The following is a 22,791-nucleotide window of genomic DNA, read 5'->3' on the forward strand; positions in this document are numbered from 1 at the left end:
AAATCTAGGTTAAAGCGATTAATAATTAATCAAAAATGTGTTGCAACATTTAGTGTACTCTGGATTAGGTAACTAGTTTAAACAAGGAATTAAATAGGATTGAGTTGTGTTCAGTGTCTGCCATGATGGATTCGGTGAAATGTGAACAAATTCAGGAGTAGGTTCGATAAAGAGGGGCCACAATATATTCACAAGTCTCTCGTAAACTCGTTGCTTTTTGAAAAAATGTAACCGTTGTTACCTTAACTGTTACAGCTGACACTACAGCACTTGATACTTGTAGCAAGCTAGCTTGGCTTGTAACTTTTTTAGATATGGCACGACACGTTAAATTAAGATATGGCACGTCAAAGGGGATCCATCTTTTTGTCATTTGAAAAGATGTTGCTCAAGGACTTGATGGAGGAGTTTGGTGTTATTATTGAGGATAAGAGGACTGACAGTATGACGCTCAGTAGCGGCATGGTAACCGGTAGAGTCGAGAGAATTCCCGGTGGGCTGTTAACGTTTTGGGGCCGACCGCCGGCTGATTTTGCGAGCTAACTATTGCATACATAAGTTCCTTGCTGTGCCGTCCGGCCAGCCAAAGCTGTGCGCTACTCTCTCTCTCACTGTCTCCCACATACAAACACACGCAAGCACTCACAAACTGTTAGCGTTGCAACCAAGTCGATATTAGTAGAGGGGGAGTAAATGAGTGGCACGACCGTGGTGGGCCTTGAATTGCAGAAAGCTAAATACGTACACAGCTATGACGACGTTGAACTCTGTACGCCATAACAAATAAATGAGAGTAGGCCATGAAGAAGATGAAAATGGGCAGATTTAGAAAAAGTAGCTAGCTAACCATTATTATCAGTATGATTTATCAGTACAAATGCTGTATAATAATAATAATCATACATTTTATTTAATTCGCCTTTCATGTCTCCCAAGGACACTGTGCAGTAAAGGTAAAACAAAATGTTAATAAAATAACATTAGACATCAAACAGAGACAATAAAACAGACACTGAACATTTGTTAAACACAGTATAAAAATCAAACAACTACATAATACATTAAACGGCGGTAAAAGATACATGGGAAGAGGAAATGGAAGGGGGTAGTGCATTGGTCAGCCCAGGTCAAGGTCAGGGTAGGAGGCGTTGGGGTAGGAGGGAAAAGCCAGGGTGAAGAGGTGGGTTTTCAATAGAGGTTTGAAAGTGGACAGGGAAGTGCATTGACACAGTACAAGTGGGAGGGAGCTCCAGGGCCTTGGAGCGGCCACGCTCAATGCCCTGTCACCCGTGGTGCGGAGGTGTGCGGCGGGGGTGGAGAGGAGGTGGGCTTCAGTGGAGCGTAAGGTGCGGGTTGGTCGGTAGGGGGCCCAGGAGGTTCAGAAAGATAGGAAGGTGCAAGATGATGTTGTGCTTTGAAAGCAAGGAGAATGATTTTAAATTGAAAACAGTAACAGGGAGCCAGTGTAGTTGGTGGAGGATGGCAGTGATGCGTTGCCAGGGCCTAGTGCGGGTGAGAACTCTTGCAGCGGAATTTTGTACGTATTGGAGTCTGTTAGGTAACTTTGCTGAGACACCGAAGAGAAGGGCATTGCAGTAGTCTACTCTGGAGGATATGAAGGCGGGGATATGAAGAAGGTGGAATCTATAATGACACCACGGTTTTTATCTTCAGAGGTGGTGGAGGTGAAAATGCCAGGGATGGATAACTGAGAGTGTTTGAGTTTTTTCAACAGTCAATGGTGGTAGCATGTTTGGCAAAAGCCAAATACTTTTTTTTATTTTTGCAGCCAAAGAACTGAGGCAGCCCAGCGATGCTGATGAGATATACATATGCAGAACTATAGGAAAAGATATAATATTTAGCATGGGCGATTTTAGATTCTGACTTTTGGGGGAGCTCAGCCACTAGGAAGCCACAGGGGTAAATTAAGTTTATAAAGGGGGAGGGGATTTTGAATATCGTAGATTTGATTTCCTGCATTCTGCTGCACTCAAGGGCGACCTGATGGAGATCCTGAATTTATTCTGGTGGGGGGTAAATCTGTATATTTATCCATCAATCCAACACATTGTATATTTTTGAACAGTCTGCTGGTTTATTCAGTCAGAAAAGCACAGACCTTTTGTCACAGTTTAACCTTAGTTAAACTCATAATACCAATGAGTATTTCATCCAAGAGAAAAGGATTAAACACATTTTGGCTAGCTCTTAAAGAAGGAATAATTTGTTCATGACTTAACCTTTTTATCTGAGTTATAGACAACATTGTTGTACATTTAGTATTATGTAATATTATATTATCCATGATTTTTCCTTTGTCCTGTCCAAGATTCTGGGACCATTATTTTCTTAGTTATTATGCTGTGACATGTCTAAGCCAATAGATGGCAGTGGGAGCTGAATAATGCAGTTCTGAACCACTATAGCTATGAAAGGAAAAATACATTTTGGATGAAGGAATAATCAAATTGAGGTGAACTGTAATAACAAATTTGAGGTATATTTAATTTCCTTTGGGTAATAAACACTCAAAAATTACCACATTTCTCCCCCTTATTTTGTATTTACACAGTTACTGAAACACATTGGTTTTCAAAGTAATGTAGCTCGAGGGCTATGTTTGTTTTGTTATTAGTTTTGGTATTGTTTATACCACTGCTATTGGTCGCTGATGTGTTCCCATCATGCTTTGCTTGAGGAAGTCAGTAAGTGAGGAGTTAGTGGAGACAGTTAGTTAATGTTAGGGTTAGGGTTAGGGTTAGTAAGGGTTAGGGTTAGGGTTAGGGTTAGAGTAAGGTCTTGGTGTACACTTGGAACAATACAATAAAGTCACTGAAAGAATATCACTCCTCTGCTTTTGACATTCGCCACAGTAAACTATACATGGTAAATATGGAAAATGGATACAAAAAATTTCGAACTATTATTCTATTGACACCGGAAATGTGTATTTTAGCGACCCTGGGACATTTAAAGAGTTTGTGTGTTATTTGTTGCATTGTCAATCAGTGTGGGGGGGCGAATCGCCAGGCCAGCTGGAGGCGGGGCTTGGGAGAACAGGTGGGGGGGGGTATGCGTGTCGAAGGGTTCTGTTTCGCAGTAGTGGTGGATTTAATGATTCGTTTACGTGAACCAGTTCGCGTCAGTCAGTTCGCCAAGAGGAGTCGTTCGCGAATCGTTCGTTCGTTCGTTCAGTCAGTCCAGTTTCCGTTCCCGGTAGGGGTGAATCGCATCATGGAATGCACCCATTGCATGGTTCTCAGCTGAGTCAGTCAGACTCAGTGCTACCGTAAACTCGACTGAACAGGTTCAGTCGAGTTTTCTGTGAATCGAATGGTGAATCGAATCATGGAATGTGTTTGTGCACGGTTATGCTGACTCTGAGTCAGTCAGACTCAGACTCTCAAAGGATCTTGGAACTTAAGTCGGTCATTAGCTGCTGACTTTATCCTGAAAGGTGAGTCAATATCGTTAATTTTATATATTAAAAAAATACCCGAGATAAAGGAACAATGTGTCAACCCTAACCCAAAGAATATACAAAGAAAACATGCATTTACCATTTCACTGATATTTAATCGTATTATCGTACGCTCACTAAGCCCCTTAGTGGTTTTTCCCCCAAGAAATCGGTTTATTTTTGTCTTGCATACGATTGTCTGGCTCTCGTGAGTCGTCTCGGTCCCTCTTCACCACTCACACAGTGAGTGAACGAACTGTCAGCGAGTCGTGGGTCCGGGAGGTGTCGAGTCTGAGTCACGAACGAGACAAGCGAGACGAACGAAAGAGAAGAACCAGTTCGGTTCGTTTGTTTAACGATTCGTTCATTCGAACGAATCAGTTCGCGACTGAACCACCTCTAGTTCGCAGTTCTGTGCGTCCTGGTGAACCTGTTGGTGTGTGTATTTTGGCTGTTGGTTACGGGTTACATTGACCAGGTTTGTAGCAATGAAGGTACCAAGGTACCAGTACTTAGGATATCCCTTATTTCACAGATGAGGTCATTACAGTATCAACATACATTTTTATAAAACTTGTGATGCAAAAAAATGAAAAAGTGCAACATGTACTAGATAGATAGATAGATAGATAGATAGATAAATACTTTAATAATAGACTAATTCTATGAGATACAGACCACTATTTCGGGAGCACTAAACTATGTCGCCTCAGTTTCAGGGACCCATACATTTTTATAAAACTTGTGATGCAAAAGAAAATCAACAAGTAGGCTACAACATGTACTAGACTAATACTATGAGTCTAAAAGGTGTTGTACTTGTTGATTAGCTCACGTTGTTCAGGCAAGGAAAACACCTCCAGCTGATAAAATTCTGCCAGCCTTTTTTTTTTGAAAATTAGTGTTACCGATTGTGTTTAACCGCCGACTTGTGTGGGTACCAACAGCGCTGGAAGGACGACACCGCTACACAGGACTTGGTCTTTGCTGGTCCTCTTTATTCTCCTGTTTGAATGGCGACACACAAACCGTGTCAACCACCATCAACTGCATTAATGTTCAGACCTCAAGCCTAGATAGATTTATCTCCCTCAAATATACATTCTACATAAAACACGTGATCGTATAGTGGTTAATTTATATAACTCCATGTGAATCCCATATTTATGAAAGCCCACCTGTTTGAATGGCGACACACAAACCGCGTCAACCGACATCAACTGCATTAAAGGTTGGGTAGGTGATTTGCGAAACGCCAGCAGATTTTGAAAATACACAACTCAAATGGTCCTACCCCCTCTCCTTCAACGCTGACTCTGACTCCACCCATTCCAAGTACCTGGACGCGCAATCATGCACGAGCGCGAACAGAGATGCGCGAGAGCGAGCCAGGCTAGCGTAGGTTTTCGTTTAACAACATGGCACTACATTCAGCTGTAAGTTGCACCCAGTACCGCGGGAAGTAGGGGTGCTGGGGGTGCTGCAACACCCCCTGTCCGAGGCCCTGTCTTATCACAGAAAACGATCATTTCTAAAAACTCCGGCCAAAGTGGAGATTTCTGAAGACGCCGGTTATGTGTTGTCGTGTCAACGGGGAGAAACGGGATTTTAGGTTCTGAAGCGTCACATTATGCACCAGGAAATGCTTAACGTCATGTGAGCGCCCGCTGTACCGTATTGGTCCGAATATAAACACAAACCCCATTGTAAGACGACCTATATTTGGAAAAAAGATTTGAAGACCAGATCCGGTTTTTATGAATAAATAAATTGTATTCATTGAAATAATATACGAAAATAAAAAGGCATCGAATAAAACACTGCATTGCCACTAAACAGTAGTGCAAATAGGCCGTACTGATGTGTACACCAAAGACTATTCCTGACACTCCTCTGCCCCGCTGCGTTCGCTCTGGCTGTGGTCGCTCCGAACTGTTTCGGCCCGTGGCAAAGCGAGTCATCCTCGCTGCTGTCCAAGGCATTTTGAGACGCAGCATTTATTTAATGCTCATATGACCTAGTGCTGAAAAAGGTTATATGAAAAAGTGTGAGGGTAGCGGTGGTGCGCTAAACTTGTTCTGTGAGCAGCTGGATGTGAACGATCGATTTTCAACTGTGCGCGCATGCACTGGTGTAATTGAGCTGCGCTGCTATACATCTTTTTTATCAATGTAACGAGTTGCGAGTCTAGTGCAGGCTGAGTTTTTTTTTTCCCAGCACCCCCTGCTGAGAATACGTTCTCGCTGCTATGGTTGCACCAGATGTTATAAACATTAAACGGTCACATAAATCATTACTATTTTTAGAAAATGTATGTTTGTTTCACATAATTGTATTGGAAGTCCTGGTTTTCACTAGGGTTGCCGCGGTGTGGACATTTTCACACCGAGTAATACACTCGTCTCCACACCGGTATTACCGAGTATAAACGGTATAAACTTTGAAACTAGGTCAACCGCCACACAAGCATCGGTTTTTAGACCCTTCTTGTCCTTCAGTTGCCGCCAACGTTCGAAAGCAGTGCCTAGGATTATTCTTGATTTCAGTTTTTCTCTTTCAGCGTTTTTATTATCAATTACTCTCTGAAAAAGAGTTTTCCTTCTCTTTGCTGGTGGTGGTGGTGGTGGTGGGGATGGTGGCGTCTTGTCTGCCATGGAAATTGTCTTCTACTGCTAGGTCCAAATGTGGATTAACTAGTTCCAGTAGCTACCGCAGGATAACAACAAACAGGAGCTTGCTCTGGGTCACGAGCTCTGGGTCACGAGTACTGCACGAAGGGGTCGCACGCGGGGCGCGGGGGAGGGGGAGTGCAGTACGACGGTTTGATTGACGTACTTACTGTCCAATGCAACTCGGTGGCAATGGAAATGATTGGCTGGAGTTTTTCGAGCCCTGCCCGTTCCACAGATGATTGACTTGTTTAATTTTCATCAGTACATCAGTACTTCTAACTCAGTGGCTGTAAGCGGGTTATGATTAAGCGGGGTAAGGATTTCAAGTAATTTGGCAAAAATGGCCAAAAAAGCGAATCACCTACCCAACCTTTAATGTTCAGACATGTCTAACAAAAAGTAACAATTATAATCCAAAATAAAAACCAAACATAACAGAGAGCCCGCTAGCGAGCAAAGCTAGCTAATTAGCTTTAGCTCAACACGCGGTTGGGAGTACTACTTTAAATAATAGTAATTCCTGCACATAAATGTCTGTTACTTTCGTATTACATACAGGTAATATTTACATTCTAAATACACATCATTGGTCGGTACAAACGAGCCAAAACCATTAAACACCACATCGCTCACGCGTACTCACCTCCAGCCTAGATAGATTTATCTGCGGTGGTACGTAGGCTACGGCGCGCGAAAATAGACAATCGATGCAGTTGCACCATTCTGTCGCTAGGTGGCAATAATAATAAATAATAATACATTTAATTTAGAGACGCCTTTCAAGACACCCGAGGTCGCCTTACAGAGCATATTGTCATCATGAATCGTTTAAAAAAAACAAGACATTGTGGAAAAAATAAATAAATAAATAAATAAACATAATAAATAAAAAATACATAAAACAAAAACAAGACAAAACAAAACAAACAAACAATCAAAACAGTGATCAGTTAGACGTTGTGTGCGAGTTTGAACAGGTGAGTTTTGAGTTGAGACTTGAAGGTTGTAATGGTGTCTGACTGTTTTATGTGTGGGGGGAGGGAGTTCCAGAACCTGGGTGCTGAACAGCTGAATGACCGGGCACCCATTGTAGTGAGTCGTGATGTGGGGATACATAGTAGTCCAGCAGAGGTTGAGCGGAGGGAGCGGGAGGGAGCGTATTCTTGGAGGAGGTCGCAGAGGTAACTGGGGGCTAGGTTGTGGAGAGCTTTGTAGGTGAGGAGTAGGGTTTTGCATTGGATGCGGTAGTGTACTGGGAGCCAGTGAAGTTGGATGAGGACAGGGGTGATGGTCAGATTATTTGGTGCGGGTGATGATCCGGGCGGCTGAATTCTGAATGATCTGCAGTCTGTTGATGAGTTTGGTGGGGAGTCCGGTGAGGAGGGCGTTGCAGTAGTCTATGCGTGATGTGACAAATGAGTGAACTAGGATTTCTGTGCTGGATTGGGTCAGTGATGGGCGGAGTCTGGCGATGTTGCGGAGGTGGAAGAATGCAGTCCGGGTGATGTTGTGAATATGGGGTGCGAATGAGAGGGTGTTGTCCAGGATGACGCCGAGGCTCTTGACTTTGGAGGAGAAGGGTACTGGGAATCCATCGATGATTATGAGTGGAGCTGGGGTGTGTTGTGATTTAGTGAGGGTGGATTTGGATCCGATGAGCAGGGCCTCGGTCTTGTTTCCATTGAGTTTCAGGAAGTTCCTGCTCAACCAGCTCCGGATCTCTTCCAGGCACGTGATGAGGGAGGTTGGGGGGATGGCAGCGGTGGGTTTGGTGGAGATGTATACCTGTGTGTCGTCAGCGTAGCAGTGAAAATAGACCCTATGGTGACGGAGGAGTGTGCCCAGCGGGAGGAGGTAAGTGGTGAACAGGAGTGGACCCAAGACTGACCCCTGGGGGACACCCAGTGAGACACCTGAACACCCAGACACCCAGTGAGGTAGGATGTAAACCAGGAAAGTGCAGCACCAGTGATCCCAATGCCAGCCAGGCGGTCCAGGAGCAGAGGGTGGGACATGGTGTCGAATGCTGCGCTGAGATCGAGGAGGATGAGAATGGTGAGTAATCCAGAGTCGGCTGCAAGTAGGAGGTCGTTGGTGATTTTGACTAGGGCTGTTTCAGTGCTGTGTTTTGGACGGAAGCCAGATTGGAACGGTTCGTGGAGATTGTTTGTGTCGAGGTGGGACTGTAGTTGTGCGGCAACCACCCTTTCAAGTGTTTTGGAGATGAAAGGGAGATTGGAGATGGGCCGGTAATGGTTAAGGTCAGTTGGGTCCACGTATAAAACACGTAAAAATAAAGAAAACTGGCGCACTTACAATAGCGAAAAGTGACTATATATAATTAGTAAACTTAGCTAAACTATACTAAAGACCAAAAAAAACGACAAAATGTTCAATGCAATCGTGAGAAATATTGAAAATACTGAATAAAAACAAGCCATACAGAGCGGCGTTAGACTCGCCAGCGTCCCCGTTACAAGGCAATGGAAATGGAAACAATAAAACAACACATCTTCATTATAAACATTTGTTTTGCAGCAATTCAAACTAAGGGTATTACCAACCCTGTTACATTAGCACCCTTGTCAACTTTTTCTGCTCCTTGCGCGTTATCATATGCTTATCATCCTACGCACCATTAAAAGCCTCTGCCGATTTAAACATTAGGCAATTCAAGAAGAGGCATATAGAATCGCCTCGTGGTCAACGGTCGTTTAATATACATCTGACAGATTATGTCAAGGTTTTAAAATGAATTATTACCTGGTCATGTTATAACACAGCTGGAAATCGTGGATTTTCTGATAAAGACTAGCTAGCCTCTTTGACAGACGAAACAGCAGAAAGGTGCGCTCGTGCTGCATTAATGGTTTTGTCAAACAGGAGACGCCCACCCCCAATCAGAGGTAAGAGATTCCTGCAGGAAGGTTGAGCTCGATCTCACTATCCCATTTGAGCCTGTTCATTAGTGTATATAGCATGCATCCTCTCATTGCTTGTGTAAAAAAATCTGGTACAATATTGAGAATGGAATTGAATGGGTTCTTTAGTTGATTTTTCAATGTTTGTTTATTTGTTTTTGTGGTTTGGAGGCACGACAGCTTTGTCCAGTGCAGCGTTTCATCGTTCAGGGGCTCGTACATAGAAAAATAACCCCCAGCTGCTCCCCCTAATTGGGGTGGGCTCGGCTGCATCACGGAACTCCCGTGCGGAAAGTGAGTCGCACTCCGGCCCTGATTACGCCAGACAAGAAGGACGGGACCCGGGTGAGGTGAGCAGAGCGCTTCAGTGGCTCAACTGGGGTTAAGGAGACGAGGGACAAGTCGAAACTGAAACCCTGCTGGAAAAACTTAAAAGGCAAAGTCAAAAAAGGATTTAGCCGAAGATAAAGGGGATATTTCTGTTGACATGTACAAGTATCTGCCCTCCATTGTCATAATCTGTTGCATTTACTTTGTTATACATAATATGCTGGATGCAGTGTTGTGTGTACAGCGGCAGCCAATAGGATGTCCCTGAATTGACATGTGAAGTGAGGTCAAGTGAGCGCGCGTTTTAATAAACGATGGTCAGTTCCAGTCAAACAGCACTGATGCACTGTGTGTTATTTCTACATTTATTATATTCGGCCTAGCACTGGGTAAGCACGCCAGGATCGTTGAGCAAACCATCTCTGCTAGCAGGTTATGGGCCCAGAGTTACACAGAGAGTTTCCATCGAGTTTATCACCGAGAGAAAAGTCGCGACGTACCGCGTGTCCGGTGAGTTAGCATACTAAGCTAGCGCCATGAGAAGAAGAGCCTACGAGTCAAGTGGCCGATGGTAACGGCTGGTTTTTGGGGCCAACCATAACGCACGGACCGGCCATCTTTTTACCCCCCTGTCGTGACCCCCCAGGCCCCATCAAGGACGTCTCTCTCTCTCTCCTCTCCCTCTCTCTCTCTCTCTCTCTCTCTCTCTCTCTCCTCTCTCTTCCTCTCTCTCTCCTCTCTCTCTCTCCTCTCTCCTCTCCCCCTCTCCTCTCCTCTCTCTCTCTCTCTCTCTCTCTCTCCTCTCTCTCTCTCTCCTCTCTCTCCTCCTCTCTCTCTCTCTCTCTCCTCTCTCCTCTCTCTCTCTCTCTCTCTCTCTCTCCTCTCTCTCTCTCTCTCTCTCTCTCTCTCTCCTCTCTCTCTCTCTGTCTCTGTCTCTGCTGTTTGTTCTGAAAGTCAACCTCCTGCGGCAACCCTGATGGCGGCGTCCCGTCTTTTGTCTCCCAAGGCGTCACAAGTCGTTTTTCGTTTGGTTTGCAAGGCTTTTGTGTTGTGCTTTAAAACGCGATGTGTATTGTTTGTTTTGAAAATTAAATGTGTTTTCGAACTAAAGCAGTGTGGTGTGGTTTTTCTTATGTATTGTTCAACGCTTCCTGTTTAAGTAAATAAGCAAATTAGTAAATAAGCCGATGTGTTGAGGATTGAAGAGGTTTTGTGTACACAAGGTCACGTGACACGAGGGACTGAAACACCGGATTATTAACTTACATTATGGAGTTAAAGCACACATGCCTTCAAGGTTTAAACAACACAGTCTTCCTTTCATTTACTTTATGTTTTTCAATTCCGGTGCCACCAACCTATGTCATCCACCCTGATAAGAGAATATCAAACATTTCTACTTGATATTGTAAGATATTTTTCTTTTACATATTATTTGGTACAATAGTCAACAATAATTCATATCTAAAAGTAAAAATGGTTATAAATATAGAGACAAGCTTGCGCTTTCCCTGTCAGAATGACTTTGCACTTCGGAGTTGAAGGCCTAGGAAGTAACCGGAAGTTTTGATTAATGGGCACAGAAATCACTCACAATATGTGTATCATTTATAAAATGTCTCCAAAATAGGGTTAAAGTCCAGTTTTGTCGTTTTTGGCATTAACGGGTTGTTTCTAATGCCATTCGGCAATGATATCACTTTGGGGAGACGTGGTGGAAGGTAGCCTAAACTAAAAACAAATTCATAAAAATTATACATTTCATTTGAAGGCGTCTTTCTTGGCACTCAGGGACGCGGGAAAAGACACACACAAGTCATTAAGAAAAAACAACAATAAGATAAAGAAAAAATAAAATCGTAGGGACAGCAATTGGCAATCAAGTGGGGAATAAGGACAGTTTTCTGATCACTGATGGCTGAATGTCTTTCAGCTAGTGGGCGCACTACAAAAAAATATCATTTCTAGGCGGAGGTTTCTTACTAATCATCCGACATGATCACTGACCAACAGATACATAAGTAACACCCTTTTTTGGTATTAAGCCATAACGGAGTACCGAATCAGTAACATTATATTACAATTATAGTACTAAAGAACTAATTTGAACACCCTGTTTTCAAGCAACACAATATACCAAAATACCAAAAAACGGGACCAGTACCAAGCCTAGTAGGGGCAGCTGAGGCATTAAGTGTTTTGCCGCTCTTTTGCATTGTTACCACAATTAAGGTTAGAGTTAGGTTCACCTAAACATGGTGACCTAGAGTGCTATAGGCTAGACCGCCTGCCTCCGGCGAACATGCATTCCTTGCATTACGCAAGTACTATGTTGCGGGTGACATGGGCCAACCACTAACACAGCACCTGAACAGGAGGTGAGGTAATGATGTAGTTGCACACGTGCCAAGCAGCCGCACCTGTCCTGTGGGCGTGTCTTCCACCTGTCTTTGTGCTGTGCAGTCACGAGTGACAAGCAAAGGGGAGGGAGAAAAAGGTTTTAAAAGGCTCAACTGAATTACGAGGACTTGAAACTGTTGGGATGGCTGACTCAAGGCGCTATGGGTGGCGGTAGCTACTGCTGGTGGTGCATGGTAAGTACCCCATCTCCTTCCTCCTGGGCTACCTGGACAGGTCACCTGGACATAGACCGTTAATGATAGGATTTGTTTGTCCTCAGAGCACACGTGTGTGTGTGTGTGTGTGTGTGTGTGGTGTAGTGTGTTCGTGTGTGTGTGTGTGTGTGTGTGTGTGGTGGTGGTGTGTGTTGGGGGGGGGGAGTGTGAGAGGGTTTACACTCTGAAAGAAAGCTCAAAGCTTTGTACTGGCAATCGCGGCCTTAATTTATTGTCTGGTTTCCGTACGCAGTTTTTCCCAATGGGATTTGGTTTTCCTTCCGTTAAATTCTTTATTCATAAGAATCACACTACAAAGGCAAGAGCTTCTATGCTTTATAAGGGAACTGCTAAACTCAGCACTTCAAACACAGAAACTAAAACTGGGCCAAAGCTGTCCACCAGGGTTTTTGCGTTTTTTTTTACCATCTTAAAAAGACGTACTGACCAAACAAGATAAATCCACATTATGGTGAAATGCACATTCTCCAGGTAATCTGTTTTGTGCCATCTCTTCCGATGCGATGAGGAAGTCATAACAGGTGCGCTCATAGTTTTCACTCGGTAGCTTAAGGGACCTCTGGTTCTGCCTTGAGACAGGGTTCCCCACTATACATTGGTGCTGAAGGACGACCACAATCCCACCAGAACTCAAGTAACACCCAACCAAAAATTGAGGAAAAATGATTGTCGCAAATACACACAAATATTCTCTGATATGAATCTACATATATTATTCTAATTCCAACACTCCTATATTATATTTTTATATTAGTGCTATTAATCCTTTTCAGTGTGAAATAGTATATTCAATTAGTAGCAAGAATATTGATGAATAATTTATTAATCAAATCATAGGTAGTAGTACCTATATTGTAACCTAGATACATCAATCAAAAGAAATGCATTACAGACTCACACAGGAGACTGTACACCTGTGTTAGAGAAACTCTGCTTGCCCTCTATTTAAAGCGAGAGCAGCTGCCATTGAGTGGGGTGCTTTGACTTGGTAAATTGACATTTCACCACTGACTTTGTGTGAACATATTTTCCGATCAATAATCGACCACAAGTAGTGGGGGGCTGGTGGAGAATCCCTGAATGTTTGTAAACTACCTTTAGTCTCATTCCCCATGACCAGACCTACAAAAAACCTGTATGCGTCAGATTATGAATGGAGGCGTATGGTGTTGCGGGAAACAAGTTCCAACCCTACACCAGGGACCATTGTTGTGCCACAGAATAACTCCACAACACACACCAACCCATAGATTTAACCACTTATATGGTAGGACATGATTTTGAGATACACTCGCGATTGCCTGGTATGAATGGCCACTCTTTTAAAGTGCTCCCATTTGTAGGACTGAAGCATGACGTAACAGAGGTCAGATACAGAATGCCAACAGCATGCCAACATCTGACCACAGATATTTGGACTAAACAGTACCAAATGGGTTTGCGTCAGGACACCCATTGTGTAGGATACGTCAAACCGAGAAGAACCAACTTCAAGAATTAACTTCACAGAGTTTGTGAGATAAGAGGTCTTAAATTGACTCACTCAAGTGATGCGTAATGCCGAGTCAAATTGCTGATTGGGTTTTATGCTGGTCAATCAACGAGGTGAAGGTAGGGTTATGGTTAGGTTTAGGAGTTAGGTTAAGGGTTAAAAGGGGATTGTGGTTATGATTAGGGTTTAAGGTAGGGTTATGGTTTGGTTAAGGGGTTATGGTTAGGATTAGGGTTTAAGGTAGGGTTATGGTCGGGTTTAGGGGTTAAGGTAAGCTGATGGTTAGGTTTAGTGGGTAGAATTGTTGGCCATGGTCATGGTTATGGTTAGGTACAAATATATTGGTTTACGGTACGGATCAGTGACATACACAGGAGCAGATTCATTAGCTGTTTTGTTTTTTCGTTGTTCCTACTTCCGTCACGATATGTAAATTTCTGTCACAGTAGGAGAAATTCCATGGACCTATCAAAGAGTGTTATTGGCTCTGCAGTGAGCAGCCACTCGATGGTCCGCCTATCAGAGTATGAGCCTGAGATTGGACCGTTGAGCTGTCAACTGATAAGTCCTGCCTGAAATAGCTCCGCCCATTTGTTGAACAACATATCTGTTAACATTTTTTTACCTAGTGAATATATTCAATGACCATTCTATTATAATGTAGCTTAGGATAAATATATATTAAAAACATGTTATTCGATCAAATGGTAATCAATGGTAACTGGATGTACACAACTATCACATGGCTGTAAACTCAGAAACGTTTGAGTTAATCAGACTGCACTACCTCCCAGGGAACAGAAACAGAATTACAACATCGGGACTTTATTTTGACAAAATTTTATTTTATTATTATTATTATAGTTATCATTATATTATATTGTTATTATCATATTATATTTGATTCACTTGTTATACATTTTCTCCCTTTTCTTTTTGCAGAGGTGTCCTCACAGCTAAATGGTAAGAAATTCTAAATAAAAAACGCTACGTTTTAATTAATTATAATTTAACTTGACCATTTATTTACATTCCCCGAGAGGCTGCCCTATTTCCTTATCGATGCCCATACATTCTGCTTGAATCAATGTATTTAAAATTGATCAATTTCACGCTAAAAAGATTTTAGTTTGTGTATAGCATGTTATCTTTGCATATACATAGGCATTGTATATTTTCATGGATATCTACCCGTGACTTTATTTGACTCTTTTTGGTATTGTGCAAAGTGTCTGACTTTTTTGAAAAGAGCTACATCAATTAAATGTATTCTGAGTATACTATTAAAAATGAAGTGAGGCAGAGAATGTGGGCTTTGTCTTTAGTCAGGGGCACTGCAGCAGCAGGCGTTCATAGAGGCCATTGCTCCTTCTCTGACACCCTTGAACCTTTTTCAGTGTGTGGTCGGGCTCCACTCAACACCAAGATCGTTGGGGGAGTGGATGCTTCTCCGGGCACCTGGCCCTGGCAGGCCAGTTTGCACACGTTTGGCCCCTTCTGTGGGGGGTCTCTGATCAACAATCTGTGGGTGCTGACCGCTGCCCACTGCTTCACCACGTAACATCAATCTTCTACATCCGGCAATAGCCAAAACATGTTCCTCATCTCTGGTTCGTCAACAACTCGATGAACATTAATTTCAGACGAACGAGACTAACGGTGACGTTTTTTCCTTTCCGATCAGAACTGACACGACAGGTTTCACGGTCTTCCTGGGCCGTCAGGACCAGGCGGGCAGCAACCCCAACGAGCAGTCCCGGACCATCTCCAGGATCGTCTGTCACCCCGATTACAGTGGGTCCACCAACGACAACGACATCTGCCTGCTGGAGCTCTCCTCGGCTGTCACCTTCACAGACTACATCGCGCCCGTCTGCCTGGCCGCGGACGGAAGCACGTTCAACAGCGGCATCATCAACTGGGTCACTGGCTGGGGGCACCACCTCGTCTGGAGGTGGGTCTTCTTCTTCTGGCGTATGTCCCTAGACCTAGTCCTGAGTGTCGAGGTGTCTCTGAGACAAGACACCTCACCCTAACTGGTCCTGACGAGCTGGCTGTCGCCTTACATGGTTGACACCGCCGACGGTGTGTGAATGTGTGCATGAATGGTTGAATGGTTGACCATATTGTGAAGCGCTCTTAGTGGCCACTGGTTAGAAATTGGTTATATATATGCAGACCATGTACCATTTAACTAGTTAACATATGTGCCCACAGTTTAGAGTGGGGTCTCTGCACTTGCATTGTGCACTGTCAGAACCACTGAGGGGGTCAATACGACCGTAAATCAAGTCGTTTCACACAGCAGGGCCCCAGTATGAGCTGCCTTTTCAAAGTCCCGTTTCATTCCTTCCATTCATAGGTTCAGCCGCGGACATCCTCCAGGAAGTGGACCTGCCCATAGTGGGCAACAGGGAGTGTGACTGCAGCTATGGCATAATCACCAACAACATGATCTGCGCTGGATTGTCGGCTGGAGGGAAGGACTCGTGTCAGGTAACTGTTAAACAGTCATGTTTTAGGAGGAGCTCCCTAGACTAGATTAGATTCAACTATTTTTGTTCTGGACAACAAAATGCAGTTTAGCATGCCAAAATAATGCATTAGGTGAGGCAGGAGGGATGACATAGTGAGTTAGGCCTTATAGCACACGAAAAAGTCATTAGTGCAAAACAAAACGTACCCCACCAATTCAGCATCAGACACCCAAAGCACAAAACCAATCATAAAGGACCTGGCAATGACTCTAACTTCATGCAGTTTGAGGTATTTTGCTAACCCATCGTGGCTTTGATCCTCTTCCCCTAAAGGGTGACTCTGGTGGTCCTCTTGTAGGCAAACAGGGTGTGCAGTGGGTCCAGTCGGGAGTGGTGAGCTTTGGTCAAGGATGTGCCTTGCCCAACTTCCCTGGAGTATACGCCAGAGTATCCGAATATCAGGCTTGGATCAACGGTATCATCACCACCAACCAGCCCGGCTTCGTGGACTTCCGATCCGCGGGAATCGACAGCGACGCCACCTTCAACTGTGGCGACCCTCCATCCGGCCCAGTCACCGCCTCACCGACCGCCCCCGCACGTAAGTGGCCTTTTGTCTCCATCTGTGGACAATGAGGGTGTTGGATCCTCGGTCTTTGTTGACACACGTCGCAGTGGTACCCTAGTGATATGCTAGAGTGTGGAGGTAAAACTATCATTTGGTCATCTATGATGGACTGTTATTCTGACATTATTCTGACTGTTATTCTGACATACCAATCAATTCCCCCTAAGCCAGTAATACATATATTTCAGTAACAAAATATACAGAAAAACCAACTAGAATTTACTGGATTACTTCCCTTGACTAAAGCATTGGGTCGCGGCTCGGCTAGGGCTGCAAGGTTTCTATTTCATAAGCATTACAATGTTTGTTGACCTCTTCCATTTCTGCCTTCTTTGGCCCACCCCTGATGGTCCCTGGTTCCAGCGTTGACGTGCGGCAGCGCCCCCATGAACACCCGCGACAGCAGGGGGCTGGTGCAGTCCGCCGGCGTGTGGCCCTGGATCGCTAGCCTGCAGGTCAACGGCACGCACATGTGCGGCGGCACCCTGGTGACTGCGGATGCAGTCCTGAGCGACGCCTCGTGCTTCACCATGTAAGTCTGCTTGTTGTGTCTGTCTTGACGATGTACGACGTGCATTCTGTGTATGTTGCTCTTTGTGTTTTTTTCCGAGCACAACCATGTATCAATCCTTTCTTTCAGTTTTTACAGAATTTTACATTTTACAAAAAGGGGGGAATATTTCACACCTGACAATAATAATCCCTTACCCCTTGCTATCACTCAATGGTTACAGTCATTCGTCGTCCACACATTTATCAAGCGGTGTACAACTTTTTTACATGAATCTGAGTGTTGAAAAACGTATGCATCAATCCTGAGATATAAAAATAGGTGTGCCGTTGTTATTGAGAGACAAGCCTATCTGCACCGTGATCCAATTGGATCAGGGTTTCTTTACCTGACGATATCCTGTTTCAAATGGCCGTCGATCCCTCACCCTGGTGGTTTCCCTCCCTTCACTTAGGTACCCCAATGCCTCCTACTGGACGGTTGAGTTGGGCCGCCGGAATCTGAACGGCCCCAACTCCTTCAACATGACCCTGGGGGTGAAATCCATCACCCTCAGCAATCTCAGCGGAGACAACATCGCCGTGCTCATGCTGTCCAGTGCACCGAGGCTCTCGGACTACATCCAGCCCATCTGTCTGGACCAGGGGATGGGCAGCTTCCTGAACAACACTGACTGTTGGATGGCAGGCTGGGGCATGGGCCAGGGAGGCGGTGAGGACCCCCATCCACAGCGCACCCCCTTCTGGTGTCAACAAGGCTTTTTGTTACAAAATCGGATCATTGATTGTAGTTCTACTAGTTCTTTGTTTCAAGCACTCAGCGTTACTCTGTATATTGTCCAAACTGTTTGGTTGACCGTGACTTTCTCTGACCTGACCACAGCCCAAGAAACCCTGCAGGAGTTCAACACCACGGTGGTGGGTTGTAGCAACACGTCATCCAGTGACTACATCTGCACCGAAGCGCTGACTGTGAGAATGGTAATGAAAGGACAACAGTTCAGAATCCTCTTAATTCATGGCTCACAATCAGTGGCGGTGGGTCAATAGAGGGCGCTAGGGCGCCACCCCTCCGTGAAGTCCTCACTTGAATATATCTGCCAACTATTAATCAACTATTATCAATACGAAATAAATCAACAAAAATACATAGCGTTAAATCAACAAAAATACATAGTTGTATACATTAAACAGCGTCTATCCTCGTTTAATTGTGTGATATACTTGTCACTGCCAGTAACCATTTAAATGTGTCTGAACGACAATGATTTGGGCTAGGCTAGTTATTGGTCTTTCAAAATAAAGCCTTCCTCCAAATCAGGGGCGCCGGCCACGTTGAAGTCAATGAAAGCTCGCTTACTTTTTGCTGTCTATCAAGCAGACAACTTTTCATTGGAGCAAGAAAATTCTCCCTCGGGTCGCATCAGTGTGCGCCCCAGGCCAATGGTATTGCTTTTCTTTTTTATCACCACATGATTGGACAATTCAGCGAATCAATCAAATAGGTTACCTCCCTCAGCAGCATTTCGCGCAACACAACCACATGTAGAGAAGAGATAGATTGCTAAATAGCAGAGAGTTGCAAGCACTTTCAACCCTTTTCAGTGGAGGAATTGGACTCCCCAAGCAATGTTATACTTAAAAGGAGCATGTAAGTTACATATTATTTAAGTCCTTCGGCCTGTGGCATATAAACAAAATGAAGCAACTGTCCCATATTTCTAACAGCATTTGAAGTAGACATTGATTTTCACAAAAAATGGACGCTATAGGACAGTGATCATGATTTGTCTCAATATCAGAATAACAATAATGGGTCAAATAGCAATGGCTGGTTGAATGGCCATAAAGTAGGTCTGTATATGCAGTGTGAGCTTGTCCAGGCCCTGCAAGTCAGGATGTAGGCTATGAATCTGAATGAATAGTAGGTAAATAGGTAGTGGCCATCCCCAAAATGCACCAGAATACAGGAAATCAATTCTGCAGGGGGGGGGGGGGGGGACCCCAGACCCACTGTCTATAACTGTGCCCCACCGACATTTTTGATCACTAGCCGCAACTGCTCACCATGCCAAAATGTATGTTCAAGATTTACATCACAGCCGTTTGCCTTGGCATAATGCCTAAGTCAAATTTTAGAGTTCATCGTGTATTTAGCGTAAAAAGTTAGAAGATATAGATATAAGATATAGCCAATGAGGCCCAGTGAATCAGATATCACAATTTGGCCAAAATATGACTTAAATATGGCAATCATGCCTGATGCTAACGATATGTGAGAATTGTGCATGATTTGTCATTGGTAGGCTACATTCATATCTTACAGTCGTTTTCAAGCTAGGGGTGGACACATGTTGGTGCTCTGGAGTGGGTTTAGAGGGCTGTGTGTGGCTCGGTGCCGGTGGGGATGACAACGTGTGTTTGGTTTCAGGGTGACGCCGGAGGCCCCCTGATGTGCAAGAGCGGCAACTCTTGGACCCAAGTGGCCGGGCTTCCCAACGTCATGGGCAACAGCAGCATGGTGCGCTCAGAGAGAGCCGCCGACCAGTCCATGTTCATCTCCACAGCGCGATTTTCTAGCTTCCTGAAGGAAACTCTGGGGAGTCTTCCGTCCCCCACACCCACCACCAGTCACGCGTCAGACGCACGCTTCTCCATGTCCTACCTCCTCCTCCTCCTCTCCTCCATCTACCTCTTCTCTGCGCTGGTCTAGAGGCAGTGTGGCCTGGAAGGGCTCGACTCCGGTTTATATTCACGTTGTTTGGATCTCATGGAGGGAAGTATGTGATCATGTAAAGAAACGATCACACAGCATCTTGTTTTTCCTTTTGGGGTTTTCATGGACTGCTGGAGTCGGTGGAGTCTCAGCTTACACATGATATATAGTTTGTGTTGATCATATTACCTTTTTGCTCTGCATGTGAAGGTGCAGAGTTATAAACACATATCTCTTTTTGATACGTGCTTCTTATTTTGTTTGGGGTTGGAATTGTCTTTCGTTTAGCTAGCAATGGTTAGGAGAGACTAAAGGTTGGGAATGTTATTACACTGGGGGTGTGTTATATGACCTTAACAAGCAAAATAGTAAATTTCAAAGTTTCATTTTAAAAATAAATTCAGTTAAACAAGTTGATGACAAATGAATACCGCTGTAGAGGTTTTTGAAGTGTGAATGCCCGATATGAGTACTTAATAATACCATTACAGTTGGGAGAACAGTCAATGGGAACCCACTGTTTCAGCAGGAATACAAACACTATGGCTGGGTTGCACCAACATGGATTGATTAATCCTGGTTTAGGGTTTCTATGGTAAGTAAATCTAGGTTAAAGCTGATTCATAATTAATCACAAATGTGTTGCACATTTTAGTTGTAACTCTGGATTAGGTAAACTAGTTTAAACAAGGATTAAAATAGGATTAGTTTGTGTTCAGTGTCTGCCATGATGGATTCCGGTGAAATGTGAACAAATTCAGGATGTAGGTTCGATAAAGATGGGCCACAATATATTCACAAGTCTTCTCGTAAACTCGTTGCTTTTTGAAAAAATGTAACCGTTGTTACCTTAACTGTTACAGCTGACACTACAGCACTTGATACTTGTAGCAAGCTAGCTTTGCTTGTAACTTTTTTAGATATGGCACGACACGTTAAATTAAGATATGGCACGTCAAAGGGGATCCATCTTTTTGTCATTTGAAAAGATGTTGCTCAAGGACTTGATGGAGGAGTTTGGTGTTATTATTGAGGATAAGAGGACTGACAGTATGACGCTCAGTAGCGGCATGGTAACCGGTAGAGTCGAGAGAATTCCCGGTGGGCTGTTAACGTTTTGGGGCCGACCGCCGGGCTGATTTTGCGAGCTAACTATTGCATATATAAGTTCCTTGCTGTGCCGTCCGGCTAGCCAAAGCTGTGCGCTACTCTCTCTCTCACTGTCTCCCACATACAAACACACGCAAGCACTCACAAACTGTTCCAACCAAGTCGATATTAGTAGAGGGGGAGTAAATGAGTGGCCCCTCCCCAAGTGGCACGACCGTGGTGGGCCTTGAATTGCAGAAAGCTAAATACGTACACAGCTATGACGACGTTGAACTCTATACGCCATAACAAATAAATGAGAATAGGCAATGAAGAAGATGAAAATGGGCAGATTTTGAAAAAGTAGCTAGCTAACCATTATTATCAGTATGATTCATCAGTACAAATGCTGTGTAATTATAATAATAATCATACATTTTATTTTAAGCGCCTTTCATGTCTCCCAAGGACACTGTGCAGTAAAGGTAAAACAAAATGTTAATAAAATAACATTAGACATCAAACAGAGACAATAAAACAGACACTGAACATTTGTTAAACACAGTACAAAAATCAAAACAAAACAACTAGATAATACATTAAACGGCGGTAAAAGATACATGGGAAGAGGAAATGGAAGGGGGTGGTGCATTGGTCAGCCCAGGTCAAGGTCAGGGTAGGAGGCGTTGGGGGAAGGAGGGAAAAGCCAGGGTGAAGAGGTGGGTTTCAGTAGAGGTTTGAAAGTGGACAGGGAAGTGCATTGACGCAGTGCAAGTGGGAGGGAGGTCCAGGGCCTTGGAGCGGCCACGCTCAATGCCCTGTCACCCGTGGTGCGGAGGTGTGCGGCGGGGGTGGAGAGGAGGTGGGCTTCAGTGGAGCGTAAGGTGCGGGTTGGTCGGTAGGGGGCCCAGGAGGTTCAGAAAGATAGGAAGGTGCAAGATGATGTTGTGCTTTGAAAGCAAGGAGAATGATTTTAAATTGAAAACAGTAACAGGGAGCCAGTGTAGTTGGTGGAGGATGGCAGTGATGCGTTGCCAGGGCCTAGTGCGGGTGAGAACTCTTGCAGCGGAATTTTGTACGTATTGGAGTCTGTTAGGTAACTTTGCTGAGACACCGAAGAGAAGGGCATTGCAGTAGTCTACTCTGGAGGATATGAAGGCGGGGATATGAAGAAGGTGGAATCTATAATGACACCACGGTTTTTATCTTCAGAGGTGGTGGAGGTGAAAATGCCAGGGATGGATAACTGAGAGTGTTTGAGTTTTTTCAACAGTCAATGGTGGTAGCATGTTTGGCAAAAGCCAAATACTTTTTTTTATTTTTGCAGCCAAAGAACTGAGGCAGCCCAGCGATGCTGATGAGATATACATATGCAGAACTATAGGAAAAGATATAATATTTAGCATGGGCGATTTTAGATTCTGACTTTTGGGGGAGCTCAGCCACTAGGAAGCCACAGGGGTAAATTAAGTTTATAAAGGGGGAGGGGATTTTGAATATCGTAGATTTGATTTCCTGCATTCTGCTGCACTCAAGGGCGACCTGATGGAGATCCTGAATTTATTCTGGTGGGGGGGAAATCTGTATATTTATCCATCAATCCAACACATTGTATATTTTTGAACAGTCTGCTGGTTTATTCAGTCAGAAAAGCACAGACCTTTTGTCACAGTTTAACCTTAGTTAAACTCATAATACCAATGAGTATTTCATCCAAGAGAAAAGGATTAAACACATTTTGGCTAGCTCTTAAAGAAGGAATAATTTGTTCATGACTTAACCTTTTTATCTGAGTTATAGACAACATTGTTGTACATTTAGTATTATGTAATATTATATTATCCATGATTTTTCTTT

General features: G+C 44.0%; 1 protein-coding gene across 1 annotated transcript; it reads left to right on the forward strand.

The window, feature by feature from the left end:
- Positions 1-381: 381 nt before the first annotated feature.
- LOC130402545 (transmembrane protease serine 9-like) lies at positions 382-21,563 on the forward strand. The gene is made up of 11 exons (XM_056606754.1): positions 382-465; positions 11,962-11,980; positions 14,457-14,477; positions 14,912-15,071; positions 15,199-15,450; positions 15,851-16,010; positions 16,325-16,592; positions 16,983-17,151; positions 17,585-17,841; positions 18,013-18,110; positions 19,561-21,563. The coding sequence occupies exons 1-11, from the start codon at positions 382-384 to the stop codon at positions 19,840-19,842; spliced, it is 1,770 nt and encodes a 589-aa protein (XP_056462729.1). The 3' UTR covers positions 19,843-21,563.
- Positions 21,564-22,791: the final 1,228 nt, after the last annotated feature.

The sequence above is a fragment of the Gadus chalcogrammus genome, chromosome 2 (genome assembly GCF_026213295.1).
Source record: "Gadus chalcogrammus isolate NIFS_2021 chromosome 2, NIFS_Gcha_1.0, whole genome shotgun sequence".
Taxonomy (NCBI): Eukaryota; Metazoa; Chordata; class Actinopteri; order Gadiformes; family Gadidae; genus Gadus; species Gadus chalcogrammus.